Raw genomic sequence first — 21,093 nt, 5'->3', positions numbered from 1 at the left:
GCCCTAAGCAAGCAGACAAGAGACATGCACACAGCATGAACTGGAGCAAGGTTTGCAGGCTGGACTGACAGGTAAGATTGCGGTCTTGCATAGTGGGAGGTGGTGCACTATGCAAGCACGCCGCCAGGGATATTACAGTGTGCAGCTTGTTACAATGTATCAGCGGTGGACATCTCTTCTGTGTGCAGCTTGTTACAATGTGTCAGCGGTGGACACCTCTCCTGTGCGCAGCTTGCTACAATGTATCGGCGGTGGACATCTCTCCAGTGCGCAGCTTGTTACACTATATCGGCGGTGGACATCTCCCCTATGTGCAGCTTGTTACAATGTATCAGCGGTGGACATCTCCCCTATGCGCAGCTTGTTACAATGTATCAGCAGTGGACATCTCCCCTATGCGCAGCTTGTTACAATGTACCGGTGGAGGAGCCCGGTGTACCCGTGACCCCATTGTGATCTGCCCCCCGTCCGGCCTTTTCCGCAGAGCATCGTCACCGCCGTCACCAGAAGTCGTTTATTACATTACAATAAATAGGAGCGTTACAGTTAATGACAAAATAAAACGACGACGTCCACGGGAACAAACTCCTATAAAAACCCTACAAACAGTGGTCATTGTCAGGCCGTAGTCCCGTCGTGCGGCCGCCACAACGTTATGAAAAAACACACACAGATAATAAAAAGCACAAAATGTACAAAATGTGCACGTTCTATACAAAAATAGTTCAATACATTCCAAGAAAACGGAGTCCGGGGGTCTCCAGGGGGGAGGTGAGCGAGACACGGCGAAATGCAGAGCTGGGGAGGGGAGACATCGTGTTATTACTCTCGCCCTACAACGTCTCACCCGCCATCGGCAGCTCCGTCCTCACCCTCAGAATTTACCGTAATACAGGGTGACAAATGAACACATCGGCCACTGGTAGCTTAGTATCCCCCCGTATCGCTGCTCAGTAAGTTACTGGATTAACATGTGAAAAAAAACATTAAAAGTTTACTGTGCCTTTAAGTCAAGTCCCCGCCCACCCTATCGAGACCCCGCCCACTCTGTGATCTGTGATCGTCCTGCGAGGTCTGATCACGCCCATTGCTTTCAGTTCATGATCATTCTGCGCCTGCTGTAATGTGAGCGGCTCTCTACGTCCTGGTGAGAAGTGCTGCGGTGTAAAGGATGGAGGGGTACAGACTTTCCGCAGTGTAAAGTATAGAGGTGGGAGGAGTTCAGACTCCATTGGCCCGGAGGATCTGCTGGCACAGCGTTGGTCAGCCGCCCATCATGGAGATTAGGTAGAGCTGGTGAGCATCGGCTGGACTGTCCCTTTAAGAGGAAGCGCTCAGAGGTAGATGCAGACTCCCGGCTACAGATCAGGAGCCTGCGGTAGTCAGGACATGCTGGGCGTTGTAGTTTTTGCACCCTGGCTGTGACAGTGTATACTGGGCAGACGATCCCGTTCACCCCCACAGCAAGTCGGCCCCCACGGCGGAGCGCAGGACGCGCGGCCAACCGCTTATAATGGCACCAATGTGATACTAACAACGGGGCGCATCTCCTTCCTTACTCCCAGCCTCCTGCATAGCGGATGGTGGGGAGAGTTGTCCTATATCCGGCTACACTCAGATCCAACAGTAATAAAGTGGCACAAAGTCCATGTAGCGGCCCGGAGGGGAGGGAAGAGGCGCGACATCGACAGCACAGACCATGGAAGACTTGATTGACAGATCCCCCCCACTCCCAAAAACTCTCAGGAGACCCAGCGACCGATCCAGAGGGCAGCGCTCTTCTGCATCGCTGTGTATGTATATAACTATTATCCTTCAGAGCTGCACTCACTATTCTGCTGTTGCAGGCAATTTTAATCCTGTATTATACTCCTTCACTATTCTGCTGGTGCAGGCAACTGTGTACATTACTATTATACTTCAGAGCTGCTCTCACTGTTCAGCCGGTGGAGTCACTGTGTGCAGGATAATGTATGTAGTCAGTGACAGCAGCAGAATAGTGAGTGCAGCTCTGCGGTATATTATTATTAGGGTCAGTACTGGATACCCCAAAGCTGCGATTTCTGGGGCAAGTGAAGCGTCGCCATCCTACATAACTCCAATCATCGCCGTTAGCACCGTGGTGGTCACATTGTGGGTAAGGGGGGGGGGGGGGAGGAGGGTGGGGACACATTTAGTAAAGTCATAAAAAATCACCAATGCAGCTGTAGTGGCGGCGTGCAGGAAAACTGATGGAGCACTACAAGTCCCAGAAGTCTCGTGCAATGAGCAGAAGCTCCTCCGGGTGGAGACGGCGTCACGTGATGTAAAGTCTTGGTTCAAGTCTATCCCTGGGGAGTGAAGCTGGAGGGGCGAGCGGAGCGCCACCTGGTGCATGCACAGACATCTGCCGGTGGCGGAGGGCACCGTGATGATGGACGACGGGCACAGGGGGGGCAGAAGCGGGGGGGGGGGGGGGGGGGGACCAGATGCTAATAATTTAGTGTATAATGTACAAGGTGGTCTGGAGGGGACACGGAGGTCCCCGATCACAGGATGAGACACTTGGACTTGGACTTTTTCTTCTTCTTTTTCCCCTCTTTGCTCATCTTCTCTTTGTGCTTTCGGATTTCTCGTACTAACGTGTAGAAAGCGTCGTCCACCCCCTGAAAAAAAAAAAAAAGCAGAAAGAAAAAAAATTTGTTAGCGAAAACCAGAGAGACCCCCCCCCCCCCCCCAAACTGGGATATGGAGATAGAAAGGGATAGCGCCACAGCGGGTGCATGATCAGCACATAACAGGGGGTGCTCTGCAAAGCCCACTGTCCTAGCCCCGCACCGGGTAGCAGAAAAGTACAGGTAATGGTCCATGATTGGAAGAAACATGGCTGCCGTCTTCCCGGAACAGCGCCACCCCCTGTCCTGTGGTTATGTCTAGTATTGCAGCTCTGTGCTGTTGCTCGCATATACCCTGAAGATAAGGGTGGCGCCACGTTACGCCGAAGGCAGCCCCTGTTATCTAGATGTGATCCTGACATTACAGCGCAGCACCAGCGGCCGCCGCAGACCCCCCAATGACCTCCCCGCGCCCCCCAGATACAGACACTTACCGGCTCACATTACAAGGCATTTTTTTATTTTCACGCAGCCGGGCGTCTTTTCTTCTTTGCTCATCTTTTTCAATCTGTATTGTCGGATTTCTCTCACCAAAGTATAAAAAGCATCTTCCACTCTCTGCATTGTAAAACACAACTCTTATCACTCACATGGGGGGCACCGGTCCCACCCCCGCGGGGGCGGCCGTACGGGGCGGCACCCTGCTTCCCTGGCACATACAGGACCACTCTTCTGGGGACGGACTGACTATTGGTGGCCTAAATACAACCCTGAGGTCGGGTGGGGGGAAGCTTAGGCCTTGTGTGATCGTCAGCGCCCTCTATGGACTAAATCTATGCGTAACAGGCGCTGATCCAGAAGGGCGGCCGCTGCAGTCTCCCGTGAAAACGCTTCATCGCAGCAGAAACAGAAACTTCTGCAACTTTCTCACAGGCTTCTGTGCAACCGAAGAGTGGGGGAGAGAGGTGGTAAAAACAGCTTTGATCCGACAACCAGGGAGCGGACCACCGGCTGTATTGCAGGAGCTTTAACTCCGGTGGTAGATTTACAGCACTGTATTGACCCACTGCTTTACGGCATGATATATTAGGGCATCGCACCCCCGCTGCTTTGCTGCAGAGATCACGCAGATGAGCAAAAAGTTCCAGAAGTTTTCCCTTGTGCGATGATGAAGCTCCGGTCACCCATGCGGACGGCCGCGGGCGCTCGTGTCGGGAGGGGTCCAGTGATTCGATGACATTTTGAGAAGCAGAGTGTTTTATCAATGCAGAGAGAAGAGCAGAAGAAGAGACCAAAACACCAAGAGCTGCGATCAGATCACCCCAGCGGATTATCGGGGCGGGGTCCGGCCAAAAGCAAATCATCAGGATGCAAGAATGCACCGTTAGGTCAGCCCCCAGGCTGGAGGCTCTGCCGCTGAAAAGCCCCCCAGGTAGTTGGCCACCGGTGAGACATTATGATTAGACACAGTCAAGCAATCAGCAGCGAGGATCACTGGGGTCTCCCCCCGATTATTCCCAGATGACACAATGACGAAGAAACAGTTCACTTATGATCGTGCTAAAAGGGGGAATCCACCCGAACCGTTCCTGGCCCAGTTCTGGCTGCTTGTCAGGAGGTATCGGGGGGGTCTGGCTGCCAGCTTACTTCAATAGCTAAGCCATCTTACTCTTCCTCAGTCACGGCAGATGTGTAGAGAAGGAGGCTAGCTCAGCCAGTGAAGTCAGCAGCCAGCCCCCTCCCAGTCAGCAATTATGGGGCCAGCGGGAGAGTGAAAGGGTCTATAGGTAGGGGGTTTTTTTTATGCCTGGAAGACCCCTTTAAAAAGGAAGACCCTCAGTAGTATCCATCCAGCTCCTGCGCCCCTCTTTGCATATGACCTGTGTGTCTACTTTGAGACCCCCAACAGGCGCCCCAGCCAAGTGGTGGATTCCCCCTTTAAAGAATGAGCCACAAAAACACTGAGAAGAGAATTTGTTGTGATGAGAGCGCGCCCCCCGGAGCAGAAATCACAATACGGAAACTGAGGGCAGGTGTATCAACACAGAAGTGACCTCCGATGTGAGGAGCTCCGACCCCCCCATTACATATCAGGAGACAATATCAAACACAGAGAAGCCGGAGTCTTCAGGAGGGGCCACAGCAAATCCAACATAAGGGGATTTCAGCTCTGACCAAAGTTAAAAGCAGCCAGGAAACCTGGTCGTAAGGGTTCAAGGCTCCAAAACTGCATGGAGATGGCGGGTCTCTGCTCTGGATAAGAGGCTCGAGCGAAGACCACCCCCGTCCGAGACCCCAGAATTCCTGCATTGCGAAATTCAACAGCAAGCAGCGATGTTGAGATACAAACCCATTACATAGGGCTGGACTATATAAGGGAGAACTGTAAACTCTGCCCCCCTTACACTCCAGGGGGTGCGATATTGCAGTTTCCCTCCCCCCAGCTACGGTGGCCGGACCCTTTTGGTTGTATATCGGTATCCGGCCCAGGGTCAGTACAGGTAAGAGATCATTACCTAGTGACTATCCTCCCCCATACAAGTTCAGCAGTTCCCTCTGATCATTAATGAGGACGCTGAATTATCAGTCACACATTAACCGAGAGGTCAGGCCATCGAATGGACGTGTGGGGGGCAACAGCCGGAGAATCTTACAGGGGGCAGGATTGTGTGGGGCCCATCATCACACGGAGAGACTCCTATTACCCAGAGCAGCGACCCACCTTCATCTCTGGAAGACCACACAAAGATGAACAGATGTCTCCCCCCACTATACCGGAGTCTGCTAAATTTTGGGGAGATGAGGTCCAGTAAAGGCCCCATGAGAACACGAGACCCCTGCCGCAGAGACTGAAGACAGGTTTGATAAAAACACGTCTGCCAAGTCAGTTTGCAGCTTCTGCCCCTTTGACGATATCTGGTGGGGGGGGGGGGGGGGGTCTCAGAACTGGCACACCCCCACCCCCACTGATCAAAACCACAACCCGAGCAGGAAGCAATGGGTAATTGAACCGAGGTCCACTAGAAAGTACTTCTAATGCCGCTTACGAATAATCCCATCTTCACTTATCAGGGTCCCACAGTATTGTGTACACAGCTCCCACGCAGACTGATGTCTCCTAGGATCTGTATCTACGGCCGTGCTGAGGGTCAGATGCCTCGCACACATTGTGAGAGTGTCATTCGCGTTTTATTAGGAGGCAACCCCACGCCCTGTACATGGAAGCCGCCCCTTCAGCGCCGCTCGTTACCTGTCTGGTTTTTGCAGAGGTCTCAATAAAGGGAATCCCGTAACTCCTCGCGAGGTCCTGAGCTTGTTTGGTGTCTACTGTCCTTGAAGGAAGGTCACATTTATTGCCAACTAAGACCATTGGGACATCCTCCGAGTCCTTCACCCGCTTTATCTGCTCTCTGTAGGGAAAGAGAATACAGAAGATGATGGACACCATGTGCCACCACAGTCCCCGAAGGGTCGTCTGGGACCTGCTGCCCACCTATCTGCTTTCTGGAGACCCCCCCAAGTTACAGGAGATGCCTTCCTTCATGTAATTTCCATCCTTACCTATAATGGTGAATGTCCTCAAAGGATTTAGTGTTATTAATGGCGAAGACGCATAGGAAGCCCTCCCCCGTCCTCATGTACTGGTCTCTCATGGCGCTGTACTCCTCTTGACCCGCCGTGTCCAGTATGTCCAGGAGGCACGTCTCCCCATCGATGACTACCTGCTTTCTGTACGAGTCCTGCCGAGAGACGGGCAACAACAATGAGGATAAAAGTAAACCAGTACCCAGCAGAATAGTGAGCGCAGCTCTGGAGTGAGTAGAAGACAAGAGGAGGATTACTTTTTATTAGGCAGCGCCTCTCACCTCTATAGTGGGATCATACTCATCGACAAAATGGTTCTGTATGAGCTGTATGGTCAGGGCGCTCTTCCCGACGCCTCCAGCCCCGACCACCACCAATTTATATTCCGTCATTTTTGATCAATCTGGAAAAAAAAAAAGAAGAAAAAAAAAGTTTATTAATAGTAAATTTAGAACTAGAAAACAGGAAGACACGTTCTATAAATACAGCCCCCGGCCCATGGTGCGGTGTACGGGACGGTGGAGCGGCTGCAATTATCGTCTATAAATGCAGAAAACAGGCGGCGTGCACCCGGCAATCAGCAGCGTGCACCCGGCAATCAGCGGCGGCCGCTTACACAGGACTGCGGGGAGGGGCGAGCAGCTATCAATGGGCTCAGTGTGAGGCAATGGTTGCAGAGGGTCCTATAGTGACAGAGAAGGGTGGGGAGAGGTTGATAAACAACCTCCTTACACTTTACATTGCCATCTGGGCTCGTTCAGACCCTAAATCGAGAAAACTAGAGTCAATTAATCAGCTCCGTAAATGCAGTCTTACAGCATAGCGCCGTACACTGTGGTGGCCGCTCTCTGGTACTGCAACAGGAGTTGTGTGCTGCAATACCAAGTGCAGCCACTGGATTGGTGGAGGTGGCGTTGGACTCCTGCCGTAACATCCTTAGGATAGGTCATCAATGTCGCAACAGGAGTCGTGCTGCAATACAGAGTGCAGCCACTGGATTGGTGGAGGTGGCGTTGGACACCTGCCGTAACATCTTTAGGATAGGTCATCAATGTCGCAACAGGAGTCGTGCTGCAATACAGAGTGCAGCCACTGGATTGGTGGAGGTGGCGTTGGACACAAGCCGTAACATCCTTAGGATAGGTCATCAATGTCGCAACAGGAGTCGTGCTGCAATACAGAGTGCAGCCACTGGATTGGTGGAGGTGGCGTTGGACACCTGCTGTAACATCCTTAGGATAGGTCATCAAAGTCTTGGAAAATCCATTTAATAGGACGTCACATGAATACCATCACGGTATCACATGTCTACAGGCCGGACCCTCCCCATAGCCCCAAACCCAATTCACGATCATTCGAAAAACTGCAACAGAAAAATCCTGGAGAGGGGGAGCGCAGCCGAGTCAAGGTCAGGAGTGAAGATGGTGGAGACGAGCGATCACCCTCGTTGTAGATTAACCCGAGCACCTGAGGTTTCATATCCACCCGCAGCCGGTCTGTAGGGGACTCCAAAGTCTCCGGGCGCACGTGATCACAGACACAAAGGTCACACGTGAGAGGTGGAGGCGCAGGAGTCTTCAAGGGGGTATCCAGCCTCCTGTACAAAAAATAATGCTCCTCATGCGCTCATCAGTAAATATAAACTTTAGTATGGTCATTACCATGAAAGAAAATGTAGAGAATAATACATGTAAACCATCCCTGCCCTACAAAAGATTGTTGTTCCCTTCCACCCCGAGGGTCCGATCGTCCAGGTCCTGCGATAATCCTGACTGCTACCGTTCCTGCGCCCCGTGTGCAGGGGGGATCCTTGCCACCCTGATCACTGCTGATGTCGCTTGATGGGCAGTAGTTAGCTGCAATGGTCATATAAGAAGCCCCTGAAAGAGTGTATTCACACGGAGCAGATGTATCACGCAGTTTTCATTCCAGATAGAAAGATAAATCTAATCCAGACTCCAAAAATAAAAATCTGCAAAGCAAAACGGTCCAGAGATGCAGATTTGTCGAGGATCCGAGTAGGAAACTTAAGAGGTTTGTTGTGAACATACAAAACTTTCTGAAAACTTTTAAACCTGTCAGAGGTTTCCTACGAATCGCTAAAAACCTCCCAGTTCAGGTAGGTGCTTCGGACCCTCAAAATAAATACGGGCCGCCATCAAATAAGACTTCTGAGAAGTCACTCACCCGAGTGCTGCTCTTTTCCAGAAGACAGAGCACGGCGAGGCGCTTCTACTTCAACGTCAGACCCCTCGGGTCAGAACTTTTTACGTCACTTGGACACGTCGGAAACTTTCTGAAAGTGAAGTTACAAAGTCCAGTGCTGAAGTGGAAAGTGCAATGATCGGTTCCTGGAGTTCATGGTGACCGGCTGGAGGATTTCGGCTTACTCCACCTGCCGATGAGATTTACTGAAGATTCTCCGGGGGGGGTAAATAAATGTAAGACGGAGAGCGGTAGAGACACCTGCAACTCCAGACTCTATTAGGAAGAACGGCAGAAAGGTGCAGGCCGGGCGTGGTAACCTGTTGAGCAGGCTCCGGCACTCACTGAAAACTATGTGGTTTATGTACACTGGCAACATGAGCCGCGGCCGAAGCCAGAAACCTCCATATACACCATACGGGGCAGTATACACATTGCAGAAGCCAAGGTCAGGGGTCCGCAGCACACCGCCGAGTACTGCTTACTACAGAGCTGGTCTTCAATCTCACCATCTCAGCCCATCTCTCGGCATCCTATAGTGCACGGACCCCACTATATGTTCATAGTTGACCACAACCACCATAAGTGAACCGGTCACCGGCCCCCGATACACAATGCAGAAGGTAAACTTGTGGCTGCATATGCAAACAAAGAGCTGGAGAGCAGCACGTCTACCCTCCCAGCCCCGTGTCAGATCTGCGGGGGTCCGTTCTTGTGACCCTTTTCTGCTCTGCAGGAGCACCGGAGGAGGGACAGGTATACGCACACCAATTTCCAGCCCTATTAGCTAATCTGTGAGGATTTGACTAATGGGTCCTACATGGATTCTGAGAACGAAACGTGTATCAACATGGTGTTCCCAGGTTGCCCGCTGCACCCACTGTAGTGCCCTGCACAAGCCTGGTGGCCATGATATTTCACCACTGGAACCTCCACTTTATAAAATCAAACTAATAAGGGGGATATCGTGCATTTTGCACTGTTCTCGCTATGCCAACACAGCGTCCCCCTTTAGTGATCTACACCATGAGGGAATCAATGTGACGTCAAAACCACAGCAGACAGCACCGCAACACGCACCAATCGGTCCCTATAGGAATACGACTCCAAGTCATCTGCTAAGTTTCGAGGTCTAGCCAAGATGACTTACACAGCTTCATAGACCTCAACGACAACAAAACCAAAGTCAGACGGGAGGAATCTCGTCAGATTTCTACTAGTTACGTAAAAAGACAAGTCTGTAAAGTCCTGACACCGATTATATTAATCTTCCACTTTGAACACTGTCTAAACCAGTCCCTACTCCAACCTTCAGGTATAGGCTACCCATAGTTCCTGCCGATGCAGCTGCAGACCCGGGGCCCGGTTCTTGCATTCCTGCCAATGCAGCTGCAGACCCGGGGCCCGGTTCTTGCATTCCTGCCAATGCAGCTGGAGACCCGGGGCCGGTTCTTGCATCACGGTCAGGACTTGGGGACCTCAACATACAGATGTGATAAACTGTCCTTCATCAGAGATCCAGTGTTCACAATTCTGGACACTACTGCTTGTCAAATCCCAAAATGTATGTAATATACGCACAGTTAAGATTCGGCTGGGTCCAGTTGTCAAGAACCAAGACAGAGAAGCGGATAAGAATCTAGTCAGCATTTAACAGCAGATATGCAAGTCGCTTACTTGCAGTCACGTAAGCAGAGCCGAATCCTAACAGTGATTATATTACGCACTGTTAGGACTCAGCAAGCTGCAATACTTGTCGAAAATCCACCAGGAAAATCTCTAAAGAGTCGCCTTCATTAATGGGAGTGCTGTGCAACAATCACCGTCCACTAATATCAAGAAAGGGCCCCTGGCAGTCACTGGAGGCCCTGGCAGTCACTGGAGGCCCTGGCAGTCACTGGAGGCCCAGACTTTCCAAGTAGAAGCCGGTGGTGTGTGGAGGTTTCTTTTTTCACTTTAAGCCTTGCTGGATTTACGGCTGTTGCTGCTGCCCCGCAGGTAATCCACAGCAAGATCCGTGATCACGCAGGTTTCTTGTGGATTTTAACCTCCTCATAGAGAAAATAATCAGACGGACACGCCGCAGGTCACATATAATCAGACGGACACGCCGCAGGTCACATATAATCAGACGGACACGCCGCAGGTCACATTCTGCAAGAAACCGTCCGCAGAGCGTGGAGGAGATTGGCGCCGCTTGGCTCATAATAGATTCTGCATTGTAAAACCCAAAGAGAAGATCCGCAGCGATGAAGGGAAATGTGGACGTCCTCCAGGAGAACATAACCGGCCCGGTCAAGATGGGGCAGCCAAATAATAAATAGGCCCAATATTTGCAATTACCAAATATTTTTGCAGCCCACGGGTCACAACACGGCAACAGTCCCTCACATTGTGCTGCGGTCCATCACGATCTCTGGCCATGTTGTAGAGCGCCCCCCACCTGAATGGCGCAGTAAGATCTTACCCCATCCGTGGCGGGGCGTCCACCGTCACCCCATCCGCGTGGGGTGTTCAGTTACCCTATCCACAGCAGGGCATCCCATACATGGGGGGGGGGGGGCATCCACCGATACCACATTTATGGAGTGCGGGCACCGATACCACATCCGCGGCGGGGGGCCTCCACCGATACATCCGCGGCGGGGGGCCTCCACCGATACCACATCTATAGGAGGGGGTGTTCACCGATACCACATCCGCGGCAGGGGGCCTCCACCGATACCATAGCTATGGGAGGGGGTGTTCACCGATACCACATCCGCGGCGGGGGGCCTCCACCGATACCATAGCTATGGGAGGGGGTGTTCACCGATACCACATCCGCGGCGGGGGGCCTCCACCGATACCACATCTATGGGAGGGGGTGTCCACAGATACCACATCCGCGGCGGGGGGCCTCCACCGATACCACATCTATGGGAGGGGGTGTTCACCGATACCACATCCGCGGCGGGGGGCCTCCACCGATACCACATCTATGGGAGGGGGTGTCCACAGATACCACATCCGCAGCAGGGGGGCCTCCACCGATACCACATCCGCGGCAGGGGCAACCAGGTACCCCATCCACGGTGGGGCACCCACCGCTACTGCTGAGGATTTTCCAACTGGATTCTTGGCTAGAGAGTCCACAGCCGAATAGAAATCAGTCACCAGAGATCGGGGACGATCACCCAATCAGACAGGATAATGATCGGCCGATCAGAGCGCCCATCCTGCAGCCAGCGGCCCCTGCGCTCCGGCCTTCCCCATAAGAGGAGGGAGACTGCAGCAGCGGCAGAGCCCCCTGCGCCCACACACTGCAGCACGGAGCCCCCGCACTGACCTGCCCTCCGCTCGCAGCCCCCCGGACACTCACCGCTCTCCGGCTACACGTCCATACTCCTCTCGCTGACAGAGCGGTCTACTCCCGGCGAGAGCTGCCCCGGGGCCAAGGTACAGCGAGGCCGCGTCCGGACTCCTCGTCACCAGGCCGCGCAGCCGGAGACTCCCAGGGGCTCTTTAAATACGATCTATAAATACTACAGCCGCTCTGCGTGACGACACGAAGATCTACCGCCTGTGATTGGTCAGAGGGAGGGGTATTGCTGCATCAAAATACGCCCTTTGCAGGGAAAACCACGCCTACTAATGCGCCCCTCCTGGTAGACATCTGCAACTACAGCAAAAAAAAGAGCGCGCGAAACAGGAATGTCAGAAAATGATGAATCACCGCACACAGTGGAGCAGTGAGGTAAATAATGGGGGAAAGTCATCATAGAGTGGAGCAGTGCGGTAAATAATGGGGGAAAGTCATCATAGAGTGGAGCAGTGAGGTAAATAATGGAGGAAAGTGATCATAGAGTGGAGCAGTGAGGTAAATAATGGAGGAAAGTGATCATAGAGTGGAGCAGTGAGGTAAATAAAGGGGGAAAGTCATCATAGAGTGGAGCAGTGAGGTAAATAATGGGGGAAAGTCATCATAGAGTGGAGCAGTGAGGTAAATAATGGGGGAAAGTGATCATAGAGTGGAGCAGTGAGGTAAATAATGGGGGAAAGTCATCATAGAGTGGAGCAGTGAGGTGAATAATGGGGGAAAGTCATCATAGAGTGGAGCAGTGAGGTAAATAATGGGGGAAAGTGATCATAGAGTGGAGCAGTGCGGTAAATAATGGGGGAAAGTCATCATACAGTGGAGCAGTGAGGTAAATAATGGGGGAAACTGATCAAAGAGTGGAGCAGTGAGGTAAATAATGGGGGAAAGTCATCATAGAGTGGAGCAGTGAGGTGAATAATGGGGGAAAGTGATCATAGAGTGGAGCAGTGAGGTAAATAATGGGGGAAAGTCATAGAGTGGAGCAGTGAGGTGAATAATGGGGGAAAGTCATCATAGAGTGGAGCAGTGAGGTAAATAATGGGGGAAAGTCATCATAGAGTGGAGCAGTGAGGTGAATAATGGGGGAAAGTCATCATAGAGTGGAGCAGTGAGGTAAATAATGGGGGAAAGTGATCATAGAGTGGAGCAGTGCGGTAAATAATGGGGGAAAGTCATCATACAATAGAGCAGTGAGGTAAATAATGGGGGAAAGTCATCATACAGTGGAGCAGTGAGGTAAATAATGGGGGAAAGTGATCAAAGAGTGGAGCAGTGAGGTAAATAATGGGGGAAAGTCATCATAGAGTGGAGCAGTGAGGTAAATAATGGGGGAAAGTGATCATAGAGTGGAGCAGTGAGGTGAATAATTGGGGGAAAGTCATCATAGAGTGGAGCAGTGCGGTAAATAATGGGGGAAAGTCATCATAGAGTTGACAGTGAGGTAAATAATGGAGGAAAGTGATCATAGAGTGGAGCAGTGAGGTAAATAAAGGGGGAAAGTCATCATACAGTGGAGCAGTGAGGTAAATAATGGGGGAAAGTCATCATACAGTGGAGCAGTGAGGTAAATAATGGGGGAAAGTGATCATAGAGTGGAGCAGTGCGGTAAATAATGGGGGAAAGTCATCATAGAGTGGAGCAGTGAGGTGAATAATGGGGGAAAGTCATCATAGAGTGGAGCAGTGAGGTAAATAATGGGGGAAAGTGATCATAGAGTGGAGCAGTGCGGTAAATAATGGGGGAAAGTCATCATAGAGTGGAGCAGTGAGGTGAATAATGGGGGAAAGTGATCATAGAGTGGAGCAGTGAGGTGAATAATGGGGAAAAGTCATCATAGAGTGGAGCAGTGAGGTGAATAATGGGGGAAAGTCATCATAGAGTGGAGCAGTGAGGTAAATAATGGGGGAAAGTGATCATAGAGTGGAGCAGTGCGGTAAATAATGGGGGAAAGTCATCATACAATAGAGCAGTGAGGTAAATAATGGGGGAAAGTCATCATACAGTGGAGCAGTGAGGTAAATAATGGGGGAAAGTGATCAAAGAGTGGAGCAGTGAGGTAAATAATAGGGGAAAGTGATCATAGAGTGGAGCAGTGAGGTAAATAATGGGGGAAAGTCATCATAGAGTGGAGCAGTGAGGTAAATAATGGAGGAAAGTGATCATACAGTGGAGTAGTGAGGTAAATAAAGGGGGAAAGTCATCATACAGTGGAGCAGTGAGGTAAATAATGGAGGAAAGTGATCATAGCGTGGAGCAGTGAGGTAAATAATGGGGGAAAGTGATCATAGAGTGGAGCAGTGAGGTAAATAATGGGGGAAATTCATCATAGAGTGGAGCAGTGAGGTAAATAATGGAGGAAAGTGATCATACAGTGGAGTAGTGAGGTAAATAAAGGGGGAAAGTCATCATACAGTGGAGCAGTGAGGTAAATAATGGAGGAAAGTGATCATAGAGTGGAGCAGTGAGGTAAATAATGGAGGAAAGTGATCATAGCGTGGAGCAGTGAGGTAAATAATGGAGGAAAGTGATCATAGCGTGGAGCAGTGAGGTAAATAATGGGGAAAGTGATCATAGCGTGGAGCAGTGAGGTAAATAATGGGGGAAAGTCATCATAGAGTGGAGCAGTGAGGTAAATAATGGAGGAAAGTGATCATACAGTGGAGTAGTGAGGTAAATAAAGGGGGAAAGTCATCATACAGTGGAGCAGTGAGGTAAATAATGGGGGAAAGTCATCATAGAGTGGAGCAGTGAGGTAAATAATGGAGGAAAGTGATCATACAGTGGAATAGTGAGGTAAATAATGGGGGAAAGTGATCATACAGTGGAGTAGTGAGGTAAATAATGGAGGAAAGTCATCATACAGTGGAGCAGTGAGGCAAATAATGGGGGAAAGTGATCATAGAGTGGAGCAGTGAGGTAAATAATGGGGGAAAGTGATCATAGCGTGGAGCAGTGAGGTAAATAATGGGGGAAAGTGATCATACAGTGGAGCAGTGAGTTAAATAATGGGAAGTGATCATACAGTGGAGCAGTGAGGTAAATAATGGGGGAAAGTGATCATAGCGTGGAGCAGTGAGGTAAATAATGGGGGAAAGTGATCATAGAGTGGAGCAGTGAGTTAAATAATGGGAAGTGATCATACAGTGGAGCAGTGAGTTAAATAATGGGAAGTGATCATACAGTGGAGCAGTGAGGTAAATAATGGGAACTGATCATAGAGTGGAGCAGTGAGGTAAATAATGGGGGAAAGTGATCATAGCGTGGAGCAGTGAGGTAAATAATGGGGGAAAGTGATCATACAGTGGAGTAGTGAGGTAAATAATGGGGGGAAGTCATCATAGAGTGGAGCAGTGAGGTAAATAATGGGGGAAAGTCATCATACAGTGGAGCAGTGAGGTAAATAATGGGGGAAAGTGATCAGTCAGTGGAGCAGTGAGGTAAATAATGGGGGAAAGTCATCATAGAGTGGAGCAGTGAGGTAAATAATGGGGGAAAGTCATCATACAGTGCAGTAGTGAGCTAAATATGGGGGAAAGTGATCATACAGTGGAGCAATGAGGTAAATAATGGGGGGGAGTCATCATACAGTGGAGCAGTGAGGTAAATAATGGGGGGGGGGAGTCATCATACAGTGAAGTAGTGAGGTAAATAATGGGGGAAAGTGATCATAGAGTGGAGCAGTGAGGTAAATAATGGGGGAAAGTGATCATAGCATGGAGCAGTGAGGTAAATAATGGGGGAAAGTGATCATACAGTGGAGCAGTGAGTTAAATAATGGGAAGTGATCATACAGTGGAGCAGTGAGGTAAATAATGGGGGAAAGTCATCATAGAGTGGAGCAGTGAGGTAAATAATGGGGGAAACTCATCGTACAGTGAAGCAATCAGGTAAATAATGGGGGAAAGTCATCATACAGTGGAGCAGTGAGGTAAATAATGGGGGAAAGTCATCATAGAGTGGAGCAGTGAGGTAAATAATGGGGGAAAGTCATACAGTGGAGCAGTGAGGGAAATAATGGGGGAAAGTCATCATACAGTGAAGCAGTGAGGGAAATAATGGAGGAAAGTCATCATAGAGTGGAGCAGTGAGGGAAATAATGGGGGGAAGTCATCATACAGTGGAGCAGTGAGGTAAATAACGGGGGGGAAGTCATCATACAGTGGAGCAGTGAGGTAAATAATGGGGGGGAAGTCATCATAAAGTGAAGTAGTGAGGTAAATAATGGGGGAAAGTGATCATAGCGTGGAGCAGTGAGGTAAATAATGGGGGAAAGTAATCATACAGTGGAGTAGTGAGTTAAATAATGGGAAGTGATCATACAGTGGAGCAGTGAGGTAAATAATGGGGGAAAGTCATCATAGAGTGGAGCAGTGAGGTAAATAATGGGGGAAAGTCATCATAGAGTGGAGCAGTGAGGTAAATAATGGGGGAAAGTCATCGTACAGTGAAGCAATGAGGTAAATAATGGGGGAAAGTCATCATAGAGTGGAGCAGTGACGTAAATAATGGGGGAAAGTCATCATACAGTGGAGTATTGGGGTAAATAATGGAGGAAAGTGATCATACAGTGGAGCAGTGAGTTAAATAATGGGAAGTGATCATACAGTGGAGTAGTGAGGTAAATAATGGGGGAAAGTGATCATACAGTGGAGAAGTGAGCTAAATATGGGGGAAAGTGATCATAGAGTGGAGCAGTGAGGTAAATACTGGGGGAAAGTGATCATACAGTGGAGTAGTGAGGTAAATAATGGGGGAAAGTGATCATACAGTGGAGTAGTGAGGTAAATAACGGGGGAAAGTGGTCATACAGTGGAGTAGTGAGGTAAATAATGGGGGAAAGTAATCATAAAGTGGAGTAGTGAGTTAAATAATGGGAAGTGATCATACAGTGGAGCAGTGAGGTAAATAATGGGGGAAATTCATCATAGAGTGGAGCAGTGAGGTAAATAATGGGGGAAAGTCATCATACAGTGAAGCAATGAGGTAAATAATGGGGGAAAGTCATCATACAGTGGAGCAGTGAGGTAAATAATGGGGGAAAGTCATCATAGAGTGGAGCAGTGAGGTAAATAATGGGGGAAAGTCATCGTACAGTGAAGCAATGAGGTAAATAATGGGGGAAAGTCATCATAGAGAGGAGCAGTGAGGTAAATAATGGGGGAAAGTCATCATACAGTGGAGTAGTGGAGTAAATAATGGAGGAAAGTGATCATACAGTGGAGTAGTGAGGTAAATAATGGGGGAAAGTGATCATACAGTGGAGAAGTGAGCTAAATATGGGAGAAAGTGATCATAGAGTGGAGTAGTGAGGTAAATAATGGGGGAAAGTGATCATAGAGTGGAGCAGTGAGGTAAATAATGGGGGAAAGTGATCATAGCGTGGAGCAGTGAGGTAAATAATGGGGGAAAGTAATCATACAGTGGAATACTGAGGTAAATAATGGGGGAAAGTGGTCATACAGTGTAGCAGTGAGGTAATAATGGGGGAAAGTGATCATACAGTGGAGCAGTGAGGTAAATAATGGGGGAAAGTCATCATACAGTGGAGAAGTGAGCTAAATATGGGGGAAAGTGATCATACAGTGGAGTAGTGAGGTAAATAATGGGGGGAAGTCATCATACAGTGGAGCAGTGAGGTAAATAAGGGGGGAAGTAATCATAGCGTGGAGCAGTGAGGTAAATAATGGGGGAAAGTCATCATACAGTGGAGTAGTGAGGTAAATAATGGAGGAAAGTGATCATACAGTGGAGCAGTGAGTTAAATAATGGGAAGTGATCACACAGTGGAGTAGTGAGGTAAATAATGGAGGAAAGTCATCATACAGTGGAGCTGTGAGGTAAATAATGGGGGAAAGTCATCGTACAGTGAAGCAATGAGGTAAATAATGGGGGAAGTGATCATACGATGGAGCAGTGAGGTAAATAATGGGTGAAAGATCATACGATGGAGCAGTGAGGTAAATAATGGGTGAAAGATCATACAGTGGAGCAGTGAGGTAAATAATGGGGGAAAGTGATCATACAGTGGAGCAGTGAGGTAAATAATGGGGGAAAGTGATCATACAGTGGAGCATTGAGTTGAATAATGGGGAAAAGTGATCATACAGTGGTGCAGTGAGCTAAATAATGCAGTGAAGAGATCATAAAGTGGAGCAGCGGGGTACATAATGGAGGAACGTGATCATACAGTGGAGCAGTGAGTAAATAATGGGGGAAAGTGATCATACAGTGGAGTAGTGAGGTAAATAATAGGGTAAAGTAGTCATACAGGAGCAGTGAGGTAAATAATGGGGGAAAGTGATCATACAGTGGAGTTGTGAGCTAAATAATGGGGGAAAGTGATCATACAGTGGAGAAGTAAGCTAAATATGGGGGAAAGTGATCATACATTGGAGTAGTGAGGTAAATAATGGGGGGAAGTCCTCATACATACACTGGAGCAGTGAGGTAATAATGGGGGAAAGTCATACAGTGGAGTAGTGAGGTAAATAATGGGGGGGAGTCATCATACAGTAGAGCAGTGAGGTAAATAATGGGGGAAAATCATCATACAGTGGAGTAGTGAGGTAAATAATGGAGGAAAGTGATCATACAGTGGAGCAGTGAGTTAAATAATGGGAAGTGATCATACAGTGGAGTAGTGAGGTAAATAATGGAGGAAAGTCATCATACAGTGAAGTAGTGAGGTAAATAATGGGGGAAAGTCATCGTACAGTGAAGCAATGAGGTTAATAATGGGGGAAAGTCATCATACAGTGGAGTAGTGAGGTAAATAATGGAGGAAAGTGATCATACAGTGGAGCAGTGAGTTAAATAATGGGAAGTGATCATACAGTGCAGTAGTGAGGTAAATAATGGAGGAAAGTCATCATACAGTGGAGCAGTGAGGTAAATAATGGGAGAAAGTCATCGTACAGTGAAGCCATGAGGTAAATAATGGGGGAAAGTCATACAGTGGAGCAGTGAGGTAAATAATGGAGGAAAGTGGTCATACAGTGGAGCAGTGAGGTAAATAATGGGGGAAAGTCATCATAGAGTGGAGCAGTGAGGTAAATAATGGAGGAAAGTGGTCATACAGTGGAGCAGTGAGGTAAATAATGGGGGAAAGTCATCATAGAGTGGAGCAGTGAGGTAAATAATGGGGGAAGTGATCATACAGTGGAGCAGTGAGCTAAATAATGGGGGAAAGTCATCATAGAGTGGAGCAGTGAGGTAAATAATGGGGAAAGTCATCATAGAGTGGAGCTGTGAGGTAAACAATGGGGGAAAGTCATCATACAGTGGAGCAGTGAGGTAAAACATGGGGTAAAGTGATCATACTGTGAAATAGTGAGGTAAATAATGGGGGAAAGTCATCATACAGTGGAGCAGTGGGGTATCTAATGGGGGAAAGTCATCATACAGTGGAGCAGTGAGTTAAACAATGGGGAAAAGTCATACAGTGGAGCAGTGAGGAAAATAATGGGGGAAAGTGATCATACAGTGGAGCAGTGAGGTAAATAATAGAATGTCATCATACAGTGGAGCAGTGGGGTAAATAACGGGGGAAAGTGGTCATACAGTGGAGTAGTGAGGTAAATAATGGGGGAAAGTAATCATAAAGTGGAGTAGTGAGTTAAATAATGGGAAGTGATCATACAGTGGAGCAGTGAGGTAAATAATGGGGGAAATTCATCATAGAGTGGAGCAGTGAGGTAAATAATGGGGGAAAGTCATCATACAGTGAAGCAATGAGGTAAATAATGGAGGAAAGTCATCATACAGTGGAGCAGTGAGGTATATAATGGGGGAAAGTCATCATAGAGTGGAGCAGTGAGGTAAATAATGGGGGAAAGTCATCGTACAGTGAAGCAATGAGGTAAATAATGGGGGAAAGTCATCATAGAGAGGAGCAGTGAGGTAAATAATGGGGGAAAGTCATCATACAGTGGAGTAGTGGGGTAAATAATGGAGGAAAGTGATCATACAGTGGAGTAGTGAGGTAAATAATGGGGGAAAGTGATCATACAGTGGAGAAGTGAGCTAAATATGGGAGAAAGTGATCATAGAGTGGAGCAGTGAGGTAAATAATGGGGGAAAGTGATCATAGAGTGGAGCAGTGAGGTAAATAATGGGGGAAAGTGATCATAGCGTGGAGCAGTGAGGTAAATAATGGGGGAAAGTAATCATACAGTGGAATACTGAGGTAAATAATGGGGGAAAGTGGTCATACAGTGTAGCAGTGAGGTAATAATGGGGGAAAGTGATCATACAGTGGAGCAGTGAGGTAAATAATGGGGGAAAGTCATCATACAGTGGAGAAGTGAGCTAAATATGGGGGAAAGTGATCATACAGTGGAGTAGTGAGGTAAATAATGGGGGGAAGTCCTCACACTGGAGCAGTGAGGTAAATAATGGGGGAAAGTAATCATACAGTGGAGTAATGAGGTAAATAATGGGGGGAAGTCATCATACAGTGGAGCAGTGAGGTAAATAAGGGGGGAAGTAATCATAGCGTGGAGCAGTGAAGTAAATAATGGGGGAAAGTCATCATACAGTGGAGTAGTGAGGTAAATAATGGAGGAAAGTGATCATACAGTGGAGCAGTGAGTTAAATAATGGGAAGTGATCATACAGTGGAGTAGTGAGGTAAATAATGGAGGAAAGTCATCATACAGTGGAGCTGTGAGGTAAATAATGGGGGAAAGTCATCGTACAGTGAAGCAATGAGGTAAATAATGGGGGAAGTGATCATACGATGGAGCAGTGAGGTAAATAATGGGTGAAAGATCATACGATGGAGCAGTGAGGTAAATAATGGGTGAAAGATCATACAGTGGAGCAGTGAGGTAAATAATGGGGGAAAGTGATCATACAGTGGAGCAGTGAGGTAAATAATGGGGGAAAGTGATCATACAGTGGAGCATTGAGTTGAATAATGGGGAAAAGTGATCATACAGTGGTGCAGTGAGCTAAATAATGCAGTGAAGAGATCATAAAGTGGAGCAGCGGGGTACATAATGGGGGAACGTGATCATACAGTGGAGCAGTGAGTAAATAATGGGGGAAAGTGATCATACAGTGGAGTAGTGAGGTAAATAATGGGGGAAAGTGATCATACAGTGGAGTTGTGAGCTAAATAATGGGGGAAATTGATCATACAGTGGAGAAGTAAGCTAAATATGGGGGAAAGTGATCATACATTGGAGTAGTGAGGTAAATAATGGGGGGAAGTCCTCATACACTGGAGCAGTGAGGTAATAATGGGGGAAAGTCATACAGTGGAGTAGTGAGGTAAATAATGGGGGGGAGTCATCATACAGTAGAGCAGTGAGGTAAATAATGGGGGAAAGTCATCATACAGTGGAGTAG

General features: G+C 48.5%; 1 protein-coding gene across 4 annotated transcripts; it reads right to left on the bottom strand.

The window, feature by feature from the left end:
* Positions 1–500: 500 nt before the first annotated feature.
* On the bottom strand, positions 501–11,922 carry KRAS (KRAS proto-oncogene, GTPase). Of its 4 annotated transcripts, XM_073650518.1 has the most exons (7): positions 11,746–11,922; positions 6,461–6,582; positions 6,156–6,334; positions 5,845–6,004; positions 3,097–3,212; position 2,949; positions 501–2,645 (listed from the first exon to the last, which is right to left on the bottom strand). In XM_073650518.1, exons 2-7 carry the CDS (start codon positions 6,569–6,571, stop codon positions 2,529–2,531), a joined length of 684 nt encoding a protein of 227 aa, XP_073506619.1. In that variant the 5' UTR covers positions 6,572–6,582; positions 11,746–11,922; the 3' UTR covers positions 501–2,528. The 4 variants fall into 4 exon arrangements, with proteins under 4 accessions (XP_073506619.1, XP_073506617.1, XP_073506615.1 ...); XM_073650514.1 differs by lacking the exon at position 2,949 and having other exon boundaries at positions 2,602–2,645; positions 3,089–3,212; positions 11,746–11,919; XM_073650515.1 differs by lacking the exons at position 2,949; positions 11,746–11,922 and adding an exon at positions 8,367–8,590 and having other exon boundaries at positions 2,602–2,645; positions 3,089–3,212.
* Positions 11,923–21,093: the final 9,171 nt, after the last annotated feature.

The sequence above is a fragment of the Phyllobates terribilis genome, unplaced genomic scaffold (assembly GCF_046119375.1).
Source record: "Phyllobates terribilis strain yellow unplaced genomic scaffold, ASM4611937v1 Scaffold_10__3_contigs__length_209671492, whole genome shotgun sequence".
NCBI classification, from domain to species: Eukaryota; Metazoa; Chordata; class Amphibia; order Anura; family Dendrobatidae; genus Phyllobates; species Phyllobates terribilis.
The sequence above is the reverse complement of the archived record's forward strand: the minus strand, read 5'-3'. Positions and strand labels throughout refer to the sequence as shown.

What these genes read in the sequence shown, in the direction of transcription:
- KRAS (XM_073650518.1), bottom strand. Translation starts at nt 6,571, where the DNA reads ATGACGGAATATAAATTGGTGGTGGTCGGGGCTGGAGGCGTCGGGAAG. An exon ending in AGTATGATCCCACTATAGAG is followed by an intron (nt 6,335 to 6,460) that starts GTGAGAGGCGCT and finishes GTCTCTCGGCAG; the next exon opens with GACTCGTACAGAAAGCAGGT. An exon ending in GAGGACATTCACCATTATAG is followed by an intron (nt 6,005 to 6,155) that starts GTAAGGATGGAA and finishes CTTTCCCTACAG; the next exon opens with AGAGCAGATAAAGCGGGTGA.